General features: G+C 39.5%; 1 protein-coding gene across 2 annotated transcripts; it reads left to right on the forward strand.

The window, feature by feature from the left end:
• The first annotated feature begins 574 nt into the window (after positions 1 to 574).
• On the forward strand, positions 575 to 16,914 carry LOC18449100 (serine hydroxymethyltransferase 7). 2 transcript variants are annotated; one of them, XM_006859149.4, is made up of 4 exons: positions 575 to 1,998; positions 4,208 to 4,613; positions 16,275 to 16,376; positions 16,467 to 16,914. In XM_006859149.4, exons 1-4 carry the CDS (start codon positions 934 to 936, stop codon positions 16,694 to 16,696), a joined length of 1,803 nt encoding a protein of 600 aa, XP_006859211.1. In that variant the 5' UTR covers positions 575 to 933; the 3' UTR covers positions 16,697 to 16,914. The 2 variants fall into 2 exon arrangements, with proteins under 2 accessions (XP_006859211.1, XP_020532155.1); XM_020676496.2 differs by lacking the exon at positions 16,467 to 16,914 and adding an exon at positions 4,780 to 4,864 and having other exon boundaries at positions 16,275 to 16,308.
• Positions 16,915 to 18,621: the final 1,707 nt, after the last annotated feature.

An 18,621-nucleotide genomic window follows, 5' to 3' on the forward strand; every position in this document is an offset into this window, starting at 1 on the left:
GATTTATGTGACCTGCTTGGGATAATGTACATGACCATATTATTCAAATATTAATTTATAAAAAATTGTTTCAAATTTTTTTATAAGAGAAATGTATGTAATAAGATATTATACACTTAATCTAAATTTTTTCATTTTTTATTTTAATTTTTTGAGGTTTTTTGACCCATTATTTTTTTTAAAAATCTACTTGACCGGTTAACCACCTCAGTCAATCCAATTTCGGTTCAAACCACTCCCAACCGGTTCAATTTTGCAAACACTGGTCCACAATTTCAGATGGTGTCTAAGGGTGGTCAGCGCTAGTTGCTTGGAATGCGTCTCAAAGCTGAAAAACTTGTCTTTTGAGGTTTCAACGACGATCCCAGCACAACGATTACCGGAAGCAATTAAGAGAGAAAACTGAAACCGGTTTTCACCCGTAAAATGAAAGAGAGTAGAAGGCGGGCGACCGGCTGATCCAGTCGTTCCCCCTCTTGTTTGCAAAGGCATCCAGGTGCATCCCCCGCCACCTCATTCCAAGCTTTCAGCGGCCGCACCTATTCAAAATTGCATCCCCCTCTCTCTCAACATCGAACCCTAAGCCTCTTTTCACTGTTTCTATTCACTGGAATTAGGGTTTCGCTCTCCACCAGAGGCATCCTTTGCATCGGGCCTTCTCTGTATTCCTCGCTCTCTCCCCGTTTTCTCTCTGGCATCTCCTCTGTGCATTGGATTCTATTTTAGGGTTCCTCTCTGTCTCATGGATGCTTCCCCCTCCTCCTCAACTCCCTTCTTCCGCTACTGCTACTGCCGTTTTTGTCGCTCTTGTCGCTGCCTCTGTTGCTGTTACTGTTGCTCCGAACCTTAATTTGCTAACCCTAATAGTGATAGCCCCTCAAGCGTCCCTTCAGTTTCAGGAGAAGTCTCAAAATCCTCGCCGTAACCCTAGAAATGGACATATCTGATACACGCTCGAACCTCTCTCTAGGGTTTAATGTCCATTCCATTTCTGACAGACCAGAAGCCTCTGGCCCTGTTCGAACCCCCATTGCTGATGATTCAATTTGCTTTCAACTCGATTCGAGCTTTTCCAATGATCAGTCATCGAATTCTGCTTCCTCGATACCACTGCAGCTGCTTGAGCAATCTGATAACGGCAATTCTGGCACTTGCGTGGAAGAAACAGAACTGGAAGAACAGAGAGAAGAAGAATTCAGCATATTGGGTTACCCCATGTGCTTGAAGAGAAGAAGAGAGAGGGAGGGCTCTGTGGTTTCTGCTCAGAAAAGGCAGCAACATGAGCCATGTTCATCGTCGCCTATGGATTTAGAAGCCAGGAGAATGGCAGTTAGGGCTTGGGGAAAACAGCCTTTAGCCACGATTGATCCTGACTTATGGGCTCTCATGGAGAAGGAGAAGCAGAGACAATGGAAAGGGATCGAGCTCATAGCTTCCGAGAATTTTGTGTGTCAAGCTGTTCTAGAAGCTTTAGGGAGTCACCTTACGAACAAGTATTCTGAGGGTTTGCCTGGTGCTAGGTATTATGGGGGAAACCAATTCATCGATCAAATCGAACTGCTCTGTTGTGAAAGAGCGCTAGCTGCTTTTCACTTGGATTCTGAGAAATGGGGTGTTAATGTTCAGGCCTATTCTTGCACTTCTGCAAATTTTGCAGTGTATACAGGCCTTATTTTGCCTAAAGATCGAATCATGGGCCTTGATTCTCCATCTGGTGGTCATTTGAGTCATGGGTATTACACACCTAGTGGCAAAAAGGTCTCTGGTGCTTCGATTTTCTTTGAGAGTTTGCCTTACAAGGTGAACCCACATACTGGGTACATTGATTATGATAGGCTTGAAGAGAAAGCTTTGGAATACAGGCCAAAGATACTGATTTGTGGGGGAAGTTCGTATCCTCGAGAATGGGACTATGGTCGTTTTAGACAGATAGCAGATAAGTGTGGCGCTGTATTGATGTGTGATATGGCCCATATCAGTGGTCTTGTTGCTGCAAAGGTATAAAAGCCCATGCTTTGCATGATCTATTAAATTGTGCTATGCTTTGTGTGTGAAAACTAGTGACGCATGCAGTGTTGAGATTAGTGAAGAGTATTTGTTTGCTGTCTTGCTCAAAATCTGATTTTGTAATTTAATTTTTTATTTGATGTTGTCCCATATTTCTGTGGAAGATGTGATATTGATTTCATCACCAGAACCTATTTGGGATTGGCTTATTTGAATGGAAGTGATCATTTACGGTTCATGCTATACTCAGCAAGATTTATTTTAAAAACATTGTGTCATTGTGAAATTCATAAGATGAACTGTACTATCCATAATTTGTCAGAGTAACTATTGTTTGTGGTAAATGGGCTTCTTGTACGAAATGGTAGTTGATGGTGCCTTGTTTTAATATCATTTTTAACTACTCGGGCAAGTCAGCTTGGACTCACCCAATAACTCGGGCTTTCCACCGTCACGAGCTTGAGTATCCCTCAGTTGGTTGTTCAACTTGGGGATTTTAAAAAGAATTACAAAAAAATGTAAAGAATTCAAAAAATAAGAAATCTATTTGTAACATGTTTTTAATGTGTTCTATCGATTTTAGCAAAGATTGGAAAGTATTTTGGCCATGAATACTTATTTTTATATTTTTCCATCTTTTTTGGATTATTTAAAATGTTCCCCCATTCACAAATTGAATTTTCAAAATCTACTCTTGTTACTACTTTTTAACCTAATTTATAAGTGTTTTTGTTTAATTTTACTTTAAACATATATTTCCTATTTTTTTTGGATTTTCTTAATTTTTTTTAACATTATTTAGCTTGAACAGTACTCGGCCTTACTCAGGCCGAATTACTCGGACTCAGGCTGAGTGCTCGCCTCAGACCTGGGCCGGGTACATGGCCACAGTCATTCAATCTAAACACTGTTTAATAGTTAGGTTTTTTGTGTGGTGATTACCTAATGACTTCTATATTTGGTAAATCTCTTTTGTTGTGGATTTTGCAACATGATTGGCTGTGGGGGATTGTGGTATTTTTTATGTCATTTATGGCTGCATGCTACACAGTTTCATTTTCAATGGAATGGGCAGAATCAGCTAGCTGCAACTGCATTGTATAATGCAGCTTTTTGTGGAGGGACAGCATCCCTTTTGGATTAGCAATTTGATTTTTTGGGATGGATGCCCTCTTTTGCGGTATACTAAGTCTAAGCAGAAATCTGATGCCCAAAATGCAAGAAAAGAAAACCCTTGCCTAGATATTGTCTGTCAGATTTCATGAAAATAAGTTACAGATTTTTTGAATTGACTATTTGAACTATTTGAGGAAAAAATCTCGCTGATTAGTTAAGTGACCAGTATTTGCATAACCCAGGGTTGGTGCTCTCTTGAAGAGCATAGAAAGTTTAGTTAGGAGTAGATGCAGATTTTGAGATAGCATAAGCTTCATTAGTTTGCAATGAAGTTTAGGGAAATGCTGTAATTCTTTGCGGAAAAATGTGGCTTTAATTTTAGTATCATGTTTGTTTGAGGCTTTGATTGCATTTTGCCATATGATAATTGCATCTGAAATGGAAGAAAGCGAAAGTATATGATGGTGGTATTATTCATCTTAAAAGATAACATGTTTTTTATGATTACAATACATTTACTTGTTGCTCGTAAAATTGGCTTAATTGTCCCCTGATCCTGGTGTTGCATCTGTTTGTTTGTTGCTGCTAGGTTATAAATTATAACTAATCCCACTCTTATTGGATCTGCTTCTTTTTAGCTTTTGTTTGGTGTCTTCTTAGTTGTTGGTACATGGATTATGGTAACATAGAATTATCATGCATGGGTTTTGCATGGGTCTAGAATAATTGCTCAAAGGTCTATTTTGCAAGTTTTCCATATCAAGACCTTTGATTACTTTTGGTCTGACATTATCAATACCCTGAATGCACTTCATTATTTTTACCTCATGATTCTTGTCGTAATGAATACTACTTCATAGGATATACAAGTTAGTGTTATGATTTAACGCTTTTCGTCCAACTGTGAAAAGAAAGGTAACATTGTACACAGAGTAGGGATTTGTTATTGACCAAGATTTCCAATCAATAGAAATTACTGTTCAGAAATAAAAGGGGGCAGGGTTTTGTTATAGTGTCTACTCATTGCAGTTCTAGTACTCATTTTCTCTACTAACATGGTTGCATCTCCCTTTATACTATGCAGGAGTGTCTGAGTCCTTTTGATTATTGTGATGTTGTTACCTCAACGACTCATAAGGGCCTTAGGGGTCCAAGAGGTGGAATAATATTTTTCAGGAAGGGGAAAAAGCCAAGGAGGCGAGGACTTGCTCATTGTCAAGGGGATGATAATGAGTATTATGATTTTGAGGAAAGGATAAACTTTGCTGTTTTTCCATCAATGCAAGGTGGGCCACACAATAATCACATTGCAGCTCTTGCGGTAGCGTTAAAACAAGTTGCTACCCCTGAGTACAAAGCGTATATGCAACAGGTAAAGAAAAATGCCCAGGTCCTAGCTTCTGCTTTGCTGAGAAGGAAATGCAGATTGGTTACCGGTGGCACAGACAATCATTTGTTATTGTGGGATTTACGGCCTTTGGGATTAACAGGTAGGACACATTATGAATTTGTTTCATGCTTGCTTTTCTCTTCGTTACTTTTTAGATATGGTTTGTGTTAAGGTTAAACACATATTTAGAGTTTCTAGATGAATGAATTGCCATGGTACTGGACTTATATAATTTATCTTAAGGGAATTTACTTATCTTCATGTAGCGATATTACTTCCTTGCTGGTTGGTTTCCATAGATATTACTTCAAAACAAATGTGACTGTATACCGACATCATTACTGGAACAAGGTACAATGTATCTACCTCCAATCTACTCCATCTCCCTAACTCTTTAGATTTTCTGCAAATCCAATTCCAAATACTTTTTATTAAAGTATCCCATATATAATCAAATGCCCCAAAATTGCTCTCCTCTCTTATCAAAGCAAGGTGCACCACTATAAGCATGATTTTATAAGACGATTGGCCAGTATCGCAGGCTAGCAGCCAATTATGTTAAAGTTATGTTACTAGGATACAAACATGAGATACAGCTACTGGAAGGTGATATTTCTTGCATGAGGCGTGTATGCACAATAAGGATACGTTGATGTGTATTCATTGTTTACTACTCATGTATTTCATATATAAAATTAGTATATATACTGAATAGAAAATCAGATATTTGTGTCCAAAGATTTGTGCATGCCTTATGAATTTTATACAATCATGTCAAAATTTTGGATGAGTCCAAAAGTTCAGACACGCACCTAACGTCTTGCTTCCCTTTGTGTTCAATTTCTAGATGGGCATGTCTGATGTTTGGACTTTGGACATGCATGTTCAGAGTTCAGGTATATATGTTCATAACTGACTTTTTGTGTCTGGGTGTTGGGCACGCAAAAAGCTCAACACAAGCTTTGCTATTCCATATATTTTTAATGTCCGCTATCCATCTCGGAAAATTGTATTTCAACCATATTTATATGACTATCCAAAATTTGGTTCCTCATGGGTATCATCCGGGATCCTTTGGAGCAAGTAGCCATTGGTACTGCCAAGGTTTGATCTATTTTGACAAGGCATTAGAAGCTGTGTAGTGCTTGCTGTGGGACATGGTAGTCAAGTGGCTGAGACTGGGGAGGATCAAACAAAGAGAAATCATGTATTAAGTGAATCTTTGAAGTTTTACAGTGATTTTTTCGTTTCTGTTTTTTTCTGAACGAGATATTGTGGTTATTCTACTTTTGCAACTCTGATTAAATTAGGTTATCATCATCGTCATCATCATCAGAACCTTTTCCCAACTATTTGGGGTCAGCTATTTAATTAAGGTTATCCATATGCTTATACCTGCATTAGTATTATGTCCTATTTGGGCCTTGAAGCATGGTTTTGTGGTCATAAGAAGGGCTTTTTAAGATGCCTGTTTTGGCCCTTAGACATTTTTTCTGCTGTTAGTTATGGTTCTCTAAGAAGTTACATTTCTCAGGGTACCTAAGGCACTTAAGAAGTGCAAAGACTTAGGAGTTCATAGTTTTGTGAAATTGTGTGGGATAGCAACCTTGGTTGTGTCTAGAAATAACACGAGTGAAACTAGTTCATGAGAGCTTGAGGTCCATTAAAAAGAGGTAGCTTGTAGTGTCTGAACAATGGCTGCCTGGAGTATTAGAAGTGGATCCACACTTGTATATTGGATCAGGTAAACCCTAAAGTAGGGTTCAGGTTGTGTTGTGAGTCAATGAACGTAGAGTTTGCTTGAAGCTGATAATAGCTAATGCGATCTAAGTAGGTTTCCTTGAATGAGGGCCGCCAGATCTTTAACGCAAGTTCAAGGTTGTGTAGGGATGCATGATGCCACAAAAAAGTTGAAGGTTGTAGATTTTAGTGGAACAACATTGGGCTTGAGCTTGTTGAGAGTTGATAAATCATATATTGATTTGGGGGTGTGTATAGAACTGCATGAACCAAAGTTAGATATCGAGACACATTTTTTCAGAAATAGGCCAAGGACTATGGGTAGGTAGAGGATAGTGGGTTCACGATTTTTTATGTGCTGAGTGAATTGCAGTGTAAGCTTATGTGCTTTCTTATATAAATCATGAGAGTCAAATCAGATCGGGGCTATATAGAGCCACATCAACCATGCAGTGTGGGTGTACGGTTGGGTACACATATCATTGGGAAATCTTCTAACATATTAAAAGAAATGAAGTGGGGAATTCTGGTGTGCCAGAAGGGGTCTGATCAGTCTCGTGGCATGTCTGATCTATATTCCAGCTGTGTGTAATCTTCCAGCTGCATGTCTGAGGAAAACCCCTACGGCATTATAAGTCGTGAATGGCAACTTTGGGATTTGTGGTCCTCTATGGTCTATACCCTAAAGCCGAAGGCTCTCATGAAGTTGTGCAAGGCATAGAGATTGCAAAAATGTTGTAGTGTGTTCAACATAGTTGTTGGAAGCAAGCATGGGGGATTATTTCCTACTCTAAAGTTCGCTACCTTTGGAGTGCAGGAGATTGCTTGCTCAGGAGCTCCCAAGGAGCATCGTAAGTAAAAATAACAAAACCGGACGGCGATGCGCCTATGGGCGAAAACACTGTTCGTTTTCGTCCATAGGGCCGCCATGAATGGTGAGATAAAGTGTCCATGAATGAAGCTAGAGGCACTCCAAGAATGGTGGGAAAAGAGGGAGTGGTGAGCACAGGGCTAGAGGGAGAAAGAGTGCTGTGGGCCTACTCTAAAATAGAATGTTGAGGGAGAGATCTCAAGGGCCTTGCCCGCCTCCCTCGCTATCTTGTATAACATTTGATGGTTAGAGAGAGAACGTGAATCATTACATGGGGTCCTCCTGCTGGTCGCCTTAAACTCAAACATGTCTCTAAACTCTTCAAATTGACTCTCTCATGGCTAAAAACCCATTTCACATGCAAACTGTGTTCACTGTACAAATTGGGAAACATCCTAATTAACCTTACACAACTACAAAGCTTGGAACAGAAGGAAGAATCAATGAAGCTCCTAAAATATTCAACAAATTTTTCAATAAAGATATAGTTTCTCTGATCTAAATTATTCATGTGTACAAAATGATAAGAGGAGCCCATGCATTATTCGATTGATCACCCCATAAAAATGTTGTTACTTGGATTGCTATGCTCTAGTTATATTCAAACAAATAAAAATGGAAGCTAAGATGCTCTTTCAACACATTCCTGCCAAAAACATTGTCTCTTGGAACATATTGATCTTTGGTTGCACCAGCATAACAGAGTTCTGTGTGCTTAAGCTTATCTAGCCAATGCCTAGAAAATTCATGGAACACCATGATTGCAGCTCTAGCACAAAGCATAGAGATACAGAGGCCATTAAGGTTTTTAACAAGTTCGGTAATATAGATGTGATTATTTGGACATCCATGGTTCTTGGCTCGCTACAGGCGGCCTGATTGTGTATTCAACCTCCGCCACCATTTAGATAGGAATCATAGGATGCCTGGTTCATCTTTCATTCTTCTAATTTCTCTTTTGCATTGGGCTTGCATACATTCTCCCATCTGACATGCTTCTTTGTGGATCCTCAATCATTGTTTTTTCAATTTCGCGTGCCATTGATACTGGATTTGGGATATAATATGTAGTATATGGGTAAATCGCAGACTGTGGAATTAATTGATGTTATTTTACCTCCTAGTGACTAGTACTTAGCCTTCTAAGAGTCCAATTTCAACATAGCTTTGACTGGTTTGCCCTTACTTAGCCTTCTAAGAGTCCAATTTTCAACATAGCTTTGACTGGTTTGCCCTTACGAAGTGGTAGGCCAAGATACTTGTTGCATAACCTGTCTGTCCCACACCTCATGCATTTTGCCAACACAGCCAGCTCTTCCTCTTTGACTAACACCCTGTCAATTTGGAATTTGGAATATTGAATCTTATGCCTGAAAGTACCTCAAAACATCAAGGGTAGATGTATAACTTATTCATAAGTTGTTTGCTCGCATCACAAAATTGAGCAATGTATCATCAGCACAATAATGACTAAAATAATGATCCTAATAATGCGCAGCCTATTGTTCCTTATCCTTTCACCACATACCCTATCTTATTCTCTTTCACCTTTTTGCCTCTCTATGTCTCACAACACTTCCATACCCCTGTCGTCCTTAATGTCTCGTTTTTGTGTAAGAGCCTATTTTCTGGCTGCTATTTTTCGGATGTGATAGGCGAGCATTATTTGTAAGGGGTTTGTTAGTCCCAATTTGTTCTTTTTGTTGAGCTCCTTACCTGTGATTAGCCTTTGTAAAAAGTATGCACAACCTATTTAACTCAATTTGAATGACTTTCCCTTCCTAATTTTAAAAAAGTACCACTTTCCCTTCCTAATTTAAAATCTATTTTAGAATCAATTTGAATGACTTTTATGTCCCTTCCCAATTTGAATTTAAAATCTATTTTATAATCAAATTTGAATGCCTTTCTATGTATCTATATACTGGCCAACCTGGCTTCCTGACCAGTTTCATCTCTTATTTCTCCTTCTTAGTGTTCAAAAAATGATGATCCAGATCGGGATCCCCCAAGTCTGATCGGTTTTTAGGGGTGACTTGTCCAGTTCTCGCAATATATTGGGAATTATGCAGTTTGTAGTAGAAACTATCAGTTCTGAAAGAACCGGCCAGTTTGGTTTTATCAGGGAACCGGCCTGGATAGCATGGTGCTCAAATTGTTTTTTTATTTTTTTGAAATTTTTATTTTTGTTGACCACTCTTTAAGGGAGATGATCATTTTACCATAAATGTTTTTATTTTTCATTTGTTATTTTTTATTTTTCAAAGATTTTTTATTTACGTATCTCATGAGATGGCCCCACACTAGCCCACTTGGTAAGGTAGAACCTTGTAAAGTGAGAGGACATGGTCTTTTATTGGCCCAAACCTCTTCCCTACCTCCTTGATGTGGGACAAATTCCAGGACTCAAGTCTCCTCTTCTCCCTCTTTCACCTTATATGAGTAATAGCGCCTGTTTTTCTCTTAGAGTTATCCAAGTGACTAGAATATCTCAATTCACATTGAGCAAAAGTGCCATAATAAACATACTTTTACTTTGGGGAAGTTTATTAAAGAGATGAAATGTGCCATAAGAAACAAACTTTTATTTTTGGGAAATTTATTAAAGAGATAATATATTTAATGTTTTATTTATTCCATTCTTTTGATTCAATTCATTGAAGCCCATAAAAATAGATTATTAGTGACCAAGTCACCCACGGGAACATTTTTCCATTGTCCATTGATAAAAAAAAGTGTCTGCCTAGCCCCTAGGCGCCCAAAGGGCCCTAGGGCGCACGACTAGGCCTAGGTGGCCCAGGTGGGCGCCCAACACCCAGTCCTGGGTGGGCACCCAACACCTAGTCCTGGGTGGGCACCCAACACCCAGTCCTGGGTGGGCACCATGGGTCTGGGCTGGTTTTTGTGGAATTAAAATGGCTCCTAAGGGCATTTTGGATCATTTTGACCCACATATTTGTCTTAGAAGAGCATTGGGGGTATTCTAATCCCCAAAGGGGGTTTGGGGGGGGGGAACCCTATGTATACCCTAAGCGGATGGCTTTTGAAATGTATTGGACATTTGGATTATTTGTTTTATATTTTTCTTTTGCATTTCATCTTGTCGTTTATTTGTATATCAAGATCGTGAGTCACCATGGAGTATGGATTGAAGAGTTGGAGACTAATACAACACAATGGACTTGTTTATGTTTTTTCAATAAATTTTCAATGATTTGAAGTTTTGAATATATTTCAACATTCGTGCGTATTTATTTGCATGGAAAAAGTTAGTTAGAATATGTATTAATGTAAAAAAAAAAAAAAAATATAAAATCAACACAATACCTGTATATATGTGTGTTTGAACAGCACATATATGCATATTTCTAAAAATTTTCAACTCAAAGGCACCTGCTGCCTAGTGGCTGCTAACATTGTTCCCTAAATAATTCATTATAAAAAGGGTACAAAATTTTCAAACGTAATTGGAGTAGCTCTGAGCTTGGTTATTATGAGGGTTTTAAGATTTTAAGAGAATGTAGAGTAAACAACTAGACTAGAGGGTGTCTCTCAAAACAAAAAAGAAAAAGATGTGACATGGAAGCTACATTTCCAAATTTGCATGAACTACCTCTCATTGGCGTTATCTACCTTTTTAAGCGCTGCAACCTATAGTTTTGGTTCTTCCATTGGTATGATTTCTATTGCTCTTTATAAGTTGTTCATTGAGAGTCGTCATATAATAATCCCTTTTTCTTGAAAATAAACTATAAAAGTGGGGCAAATTTGTTACAAAGATGTCGACATTTACCCTTGAGCTAAATGACAATTAGAAAAATTGTGCATTTTAAAGAAAACAAGCACCACATTTGTTATCCATGAGAACTTCTTCTTCCCATTTTAAAAACTGCAAATGCCCAACTTCGATAAGAAATAAAAAAATTTGCCCACTTTCGTTGTCAATGAAATTTGTATGCTCAACTTTTAAAGAAAATGCCCAATTTATTAGACATCAAAAGAAAATGCTCAATGGTAAATCAAATTTTGTAGACAGCAACTACCAATGACCAGATCAACATCCATCTCTTCCTCCACTGCCCTACTGTTGCGGCCCGCTGGCAATCAAACCTATCTCTCTTGGGTTGGTCTTGGGTTACACCTGCGGATGTCCCTAGCCTCTTCTCTTCCTTGGCCGAAAGCTGGGGTACTACTTTGGAAAGCAACTCTGGGTGCCACGTTATGGACGATTTGGAAAGAATGTAACAATCGCATCTTGCAAAGGGAGTCCGCCCCTATCTCCAAATCATTTTCTGGGCTTCTAATCACAAACTCTTCATACCCGGGTCTACTTTTCTGTCCAATTGGACCCACATTCTCAACCACCGGCGTGTCAAGGTGCCAAGGTCAGGTCTATGGGGACCTCTGGAGATTGGTGCCATCAAACTCAACTTTGACGGCTCTTCATTAGGTAACCTTGGCCCGGAAGTAGTTGGGGGACACTTTCAGAAACACCATGGATTTAAGAGTAGCCGATTCCTCTGAGGCAGAGGCCATGGCCCTTCTAGAAGGCCTGCAACACTTTGATAGGTCTTGGGGTCTCCCCCTCTAGGTGGAAGGGGACTCATAAAACATCATCTCTTGGGCTTTTGTAGAAGCCCAACCCCCGTGGAGGCTATGGCACATTTTTTATGCTATCTTTGATCTTTGCTGGGATACACCGTTATTCTGGACTCATATCTGGTGGGAGGCCAACCAGGTCGCTGACGGCCTAGCAAAACAGGGAGCAGCCTCCACTCTTCTTCCAGCCCAATCGCGTTACTTGCCTTCTCGAGGGGCACGCTTCTTCATTTTTTTTTTGCTTTTAGTTGCCTACTGTATCTTCGGGGCTGCGACTCATGTTTTTGGCTTTCACTTTCTCTCTTATCACTTCTCTCCACGAGGGGAACACTTTTTATTTCTCGTTTTTTGCCTTTTGTAGCCTACTATATCTTTGGGGCTGCCCCCCCTATTTTGTTTTATGTTTTCTCTGGTCACTCCTCTAGGTGACTTCTTCCTTTGTACTTCTTTAACCATCAATACAATGTTAATAGTATAAAAAAAACTACCAATGACCAAATGTCGTTGTATTTTTGGATAGAGCATGTTCTTTTTTTTTTTTTTTTTTTTTAAAAATACCAGGTCGATTTTGATCCACTTGAGTGGGCTCGGGATTAGCAGGGGATCGATCTGAGTCACTAAAATCGCTCACTTTGTATATAAAAAAATAATGAAAAACCATCCATTCTGAGTCGTTCTCCCTCATTTCTTCGCTAAAAATCACAAAATTAGCATAAAACATAGGTGTAAAAAATAATATCCATACATACTTAGACAAGAGATGACGTCTCAATATTGACGTATTTTTTTCAAGGTAATGAAATTCATAATGTACTACTGTCATTTTTCTTGAAAATCCAAAAAATCATTATTTATAATGATTTTTAGTGATTTTTTTGAATTTTTTTGGGGCCAAATGTGGCCGTTCCATTTGATCCAGATCACTGATCTGCTGATCCTTGTCGGTTTCTTGGATGGCTGATCCGGGTTTCCAAACATTGCTCCATCCCATATCCTTGAGGATGTACCTCCTAATCCTAATCAGGCGCTTCAATCAATTTTGCGTCTTTTGTTTCACATTGTACTCCTGGTATTCCCTCCCTTTTTGTTTTTCAATTCCCTTTTATGCTTCCATTCCTAACGTCCATGCAAATGCCTTTATTGACTAGCGTGACCGCACTAATCAAAATTTCATGGAAGAATAGGATCAAAGCTATTTAACAAACTCTCCCCACCACTTCTCCCCATCCTTCTCTCTTCTCCTTCCTTTCTTCTCTGTTTAGTGCATTAGTACCTCTTTTCTCCATTAATGTTTTGTTGAAATTGATTTAGATAGTCATTTATCAGCATTGGTAAATATTTATTATCAGGACAAAAACAAGTACAACATTGGTCCAGGAAACAATGAGATGCCAAGGTGGGTGGCATCAAAATGGTTTGGAAATGCCAAATCAACCAAAATTAGTGCCTGATACACCATATTTGACCACTGGCTGTTGAAGACAATAGTTGCTTTCCCAGCAAGCAACTGTTAAAACAAATTTTAATTTTTCCTGGTTTTTAAATATTTTGTCACTTTTCTATTTCAAATAATTTTATATTTATGATGTTTATGTTAAAATAAAATGAATTAATGATCTACTTGTCTGCAAAATGTCAGTGTCATGCTTGTCTGTGTGCATCTATGTGGCACCACCATTGTATTCTGTTAGAAGTATACTGAACCCTATTGTGAAAAGTATATACCAAAACCTGTTAGGACTCATAGATTTGGCCAAGCTGGAGAATACCAAAAACCCTAAATTTTATCCTAATATAGAGCATGTCTAATAGTTTAGAACAAATTTGAAAGGATTACTTGGTGGCCTTTTGAAGTGATTGTATTGCATATGTTCTCTCTGTCATTAGAGTGTTTTAAATGGAAGTAGCTCTTAAAATTTTCAAACACCTTCACTTGGGTTAAGAGCAAGTGACACGAATGTCTATCTACTGTCAGCAACATACAAAGGCAATACACAACAGCCAAAGCAACAGTTCGCTGAAACAAAGTCCTCTACAAGGGCATGCCTTGAACTGTTATAAAAAAGTCAAACATGGGATCCATCCTTTCATTAGGAACCTGTAGGACCACTTGGCATTTGAATGGGTTGAAGTTTTTTGCAATTATGGAATGCATCATAGATTATCTTGTATATGCCGAGTTCAATATGTTTGTTTTTGAGGCAGCAAATTGCTCAGTTTAGAAGAAAAGAGGCAGTAAATTGCTGATCAGGTCCCTCAAAAAATATAGATCTAGTGATTTTCTGTGAAGATCACCATTGGACCAACCATAATAGACCTCTCCTTGCTTCCCCTTCCCTAGGATAGGCTGAATGGGTAGAAAGACCTTTCGCTGAGGAAGAAATCTTGAAAGCTATGAAAGACCTTGGTCAAGACAAAGGTTATAGCTTTCGATGGCTTCCCGGTGGCCATTTTTAGCAACTTCTGGACACCCTGAGGCCAGTGGTCTTTGTCTTCTTCAACGAGTTTTATGAGGAAGAATCTATAAACCCATGAGTGCCACATTCCTTACATTTGTTCGTTGAGGGGGGTGGAACAGCTGAAAAACTTTACACCCATAAGTCTATTGAATAGCTCCTAAATTTTTTTTGGAAAGGCTCTTGCATGCCACCTTAAAGAGGTCTTAACATATCACCAAACCAAGGGGCCTTTGTTGAGGACATGTAAATCCTTGACTTGATGTTTAGAAACACGAGTGTATCCATTCGAGCCGCATACCCAAAATCCCAGGGGTAGCGTTAAGACAGATTTTTTGATAACCTATGACCATGTGGATTGGGAAGTACTAGATGCGGTCATGTCAAAAATGGGCTTTGGGTCTAGATGGAGGCCGTGGTTCAAAGGGTGCATTTTGGGCCCGAATTTTTTGTCCTTACAAATGGGGCTTCAACATGTTTCCCTTATTCCAGAGGCCTCTTCCAGGGAGATGCTGTTTCCCCTTTCTTTTCACATTGGTGGCAGAGGTTTTCAGCAGGTCTATAGATAGGTTATATCGAAACGGCCTGCTTGAAGGTGTCAAACTTAGTAGCAATGGACCACAGATTTTGCACCTTCAATTGTGGATGACACTCTCATCTTACATGGTGCCACCGAATATCAAATGGACACCCTATGGTTGTACTTTAAATGTCTTGAGCTCGGTATAAGCCTCAAAGTAAACCTAGCCAAATCCAACCTCATGGGGATCGCCTCCTCCCATCAATCCATCATAGCCTACCCACTAAATACCTCACTTACCCATTTGCACTGGTAAACCCTGCAAGCAACAATGGGCCCTCATTGTTGAAAGGTTTGATCACAAACTCGCTGCTTGGAAGGGGAGATTTCTCTCTAGAGCCGGTCTAGTCACCCTCATCACGGCCACCCTCTCCAATCTCCCGGTGTACCAGTGTCCCTTTTCAGCATGCCGACATCTATAGCTTAACGTTTGGAAAAACTCAATGAGGGATTTCTTATGGACAGAAGGGGAAGATTGACACCACGTCCACTAGGTTCCCTGGAATAGCGGGGGGTCTCGAATTAGAAGCCTCAAGATGGCCAAGCTAGCTTTGCTGGGGAAGTGGTGGCGGTGCTTCTCTACTCAACCTAGCCGTCTCTGGCAGGCTGTCTTGAAGCATAAATACCATATTGACCCCTCCACTTGGCCCTCCTTCCCAAACCTTCACTAGACCTTTGGGGCTTTGGCGGGGCAATATTGACTAGCCTCAGTCACTTCAAGCCTAACATTATGTTTAGTGTTAGGGACAGTAGGAGGGGTCAAATTTTGGGGCGACACCCGGATTGGCAATACCAGCTCACAAATGCAATACTCTCTTCCCATCAGCAGTGAATCCGGAGGTCACCATAGACCAAGCTTTTGAGTTGATGGGAGAAACCGGAGTTTGGAGCCCTATCTTCAGAAGGCCACTGCAGGATCACGAACTTACTGCCTGTGCCTCTTTATCGGCTCTTCTCCAAAATTCTTTTCTCCCATCTTTCGACTAAGGTACTTTAAGAAAATTAAAAATAGGTTGCAGATTTCTTCCCCATCTATATTTAGTAGCAGTGTACAGTACCTGGGTGAAAACTGTAGCTAATTGGGCGAGTTGCCTAAGTTCTATGGTACTCAGGCTAGTCGTTACAGTACTTGCCTGAGTATTGTACAAGAACCATCTCCCTGGAGCTTTTACACTGCTACTTGCCTCGGCACCATGTTGCGGCTGAGTTTTAAAGCACTGGTTTTGACTGACTGTATCTTGTTATGGTATGGTTAAATTTGCAGTTTGTGAAGATGTGAGTTCTAATAAATTATGAACTTTGATTTGTTTTTGGAGCATGTGTTGCTCATGACTGAAAACAAATCTTAGTAAAACAAAATTTGGTTCTTCATGTTTTTTCTTTCCCTCCCTCCCCCCTCCTCCCTTTGGTGGCTGTCTACATCGTGACGTGTCCAAATGGTGTTATTATTGTCTTAAAGTTTTGTTTGACCTCTTCATATGGCATATCCTGACTGGATCCTGATGTCACTGTTAGGTAAAGCCTATGAGAAGGTATGTGAGGTATGCCACATTACTATCAACAAAAGTGCAATATTTGGGGACAATGGCGCTCTTTGTCCTGGAGGAGTGAGAATTGGTATGATATTCAATTTCCACTTCCTGTATTACTAACGTTTTTTCAGTTGTGCTCCAAGTTCTCAATGGCGCTATGTTCTGCTTTCATCAGGCACTCCAGCGATGACATCCAGAGGTTGTATTGAGGCAGATTTTGAGGTTATTGCTGATTTCCTTCTTAAAGCAGCACACATAGCAATCGCTGTGCAAAGGGATCATGGGAAGCTTCAGAAAGATTTCCTCAAGGGTCTTCAAAACAGTCCGGAGGTTATCGACCTCAGAAACCGTGTTGAGTGTTTTTCTTCACAGTTTGAGATGCCTGGTTTTGACACCCATGTGTAAATTTGCAGCCTCATGAGATTGTTGCATATCATGTATACAGAAAGGACTCAGCCAGAATTCTTTGTAAGCGGTTTCTTAGCTTTTCAACATCATTAGGTGTATCTGTATATTTTTGGTTCATTATTTTGTCTAAAGGAATCCCAATATATACTTATCTGCACTTTAGGAATCGTACCTTTTTAACAGAAATTTAAACCTTATGGTGGTATTTGATATCATTGTTTCTCCTTGGGTTGTCAATGGGTCTGAGCCCTGGATGTGTTGAAGATCCGTTGCGGTTGAGAGATGATGAAGAAGACAAACTATTAAAAAGAAAATAAATAATGCGAGCAAAGGCCCATGCGGAGGCATATGATTCTTTAATTCTAGAACCGGATTGAACTATTTTGCTTTGCTAAATGATCATTCATACGAGGTCATTTGTTCAACAGAGTATGTGATGTTCGATCCTGTGGTAGGCCACCAAGGGTGGATATTGGGTGTCTGATGTGTTGTGTAGAATAGGGTTTACAGGATCATGTCTTCGTTAGAGAGCGGATGTGATATTCAACATTCAACTAATGGATCAACGGTTCTTATTCTTTCAGAAAATGCACTTTATGGTTGTGGTTGTCATGAAAGGCCCATAATATTATGACTTGCTTTCAAAATTATTCAACAACTCACGTGAGAGTGAGGCGCAGGCCTCACTTTTGCAGCTTTGACCTGTCGAGTGTTGTTGACTTGCGCTATCCCTCTTAATGTTTGTCTTGGTGTTTGGGATTTTCCCTTGAGCCTAATTGTGCTCGAAAACCCACGGAATCCAATTGTTGGATTTTAAAAGATCATCGTCTTTTTAAGATCGTTATGTTTGGTAGGCAGTCAATGTAAATTTTTTTAAAATAGTTAAGATGAAGTACGGATGATGATGATTACGATGATAATTTGGATTGATTTATTTTTCAATCCAGATAATTGATAATTTGGATGGATTTATTTTTCAATCCAGATAATTGATCTAGTGATCCAATACGGATATGTGGGTGAATGATCTCTGTCCCATCGGTTTGGGTTTTGAAACGTAGTTTTTAGTGAAGGCTAGAGCATGTCTTTCATAAATCTCGAGTTGAGGCTTATTTGAGTTAGAGATTGTTTGAGAATGTGATGCGGCACAATGTTGATGGAGAAGATTAAAGAGAAAATAAGACAGGAAATTCAATTGATTCAATAAAAGTGTAGCTCAAGAGGTTTCAACACAAAAAAATCTACATGCAATGATAAAATCAACAAAACTCCTCTATATCCTCTTTTCATAATTTTAAACTCTTTTCGAGGTCTGTATTGATCGACACCGCCTTTGTAACGCGTTGTGTTCCAGTTAAGTCTATTTGTCACTTCCAACTGGGTGTCTCGAATGTGTTCCGCCCAAGCCTCTGCATTATTGCTCACTCACTCTATATCAGTCAAATTCGCTAGATCCAAATCCTGCCATTAATTATTTCTGATCGCCCTATGGTTTTATTTTTGGCACTGTTATACATGAATTCAGCTTGAGACAAGAACACATACCACTGCTACCATCGTCCTTCGGTCAAACAACGTAAAAGATTGCCTAAACTCTTGTTAAATGCATCTGTTTGGGGATAGTATGCACTGCTGACCTGCAATTTTATCCTTATCTTTTCCCCATGGTCATCCAAAAGTCGCTCATGGAGCATGTATCTCGACCCGAAAGTGATAGTTTGGAAATACATAGATTGGCTGCTTGCGTAGCATCCAAAGAGTTTCGGTACATATGAAACGTGCCAGCCATCTTTGAGTAAGAATCAAATATTACCAAACTAGAGTCTATTTCCTGGACTGTTCATGGCAATCCCACCACAAAATTCATGCATCTTCCCATGATTGTCGTGGTACTGGTAATGGAGAGTATAACGGGTGTTTTG

Source organism: Amborella trichopoda, chromosome 11 (genome assembly GCF_054954075.1).
Source record: "Amborella trichopoda isolate Santa Cruz 75 chromosome 11, AtrichopodaSantaCruz75HAP2 v2.0, whole genome shotgun sequence".
NCBI lineage: Eukaryota > Viridiplantae > Streptophyta > Magnoliopsida > Amborellales > Amborellaceae > Amborella > Amborella trichopoda.

Bases quoted from the DNA above. Each gene is read 5' to 3' on its own strand.
- LOC18449100 (XM_006859149.4), top strand. From the start codon at position 934: ATGGACATATCTGATACACGCTCGAACCTCTCTCTAGGGTTTAATGTC. The intron at 1,999-4,207 runs GTATAAAAGCCC...TATACTATGCAG, and splicing joins GTGGTCTTGTTGCTGCAAAG to GAGTGTCTGAGTCCTTTTGA. The intron at 16,377-16,466 runs GTATGATATTCA...TGCTTTCATCAG, and splicing joins TCCTGGAGGAGTGAGAATTG to GCACTCCAGCGATGACATCC.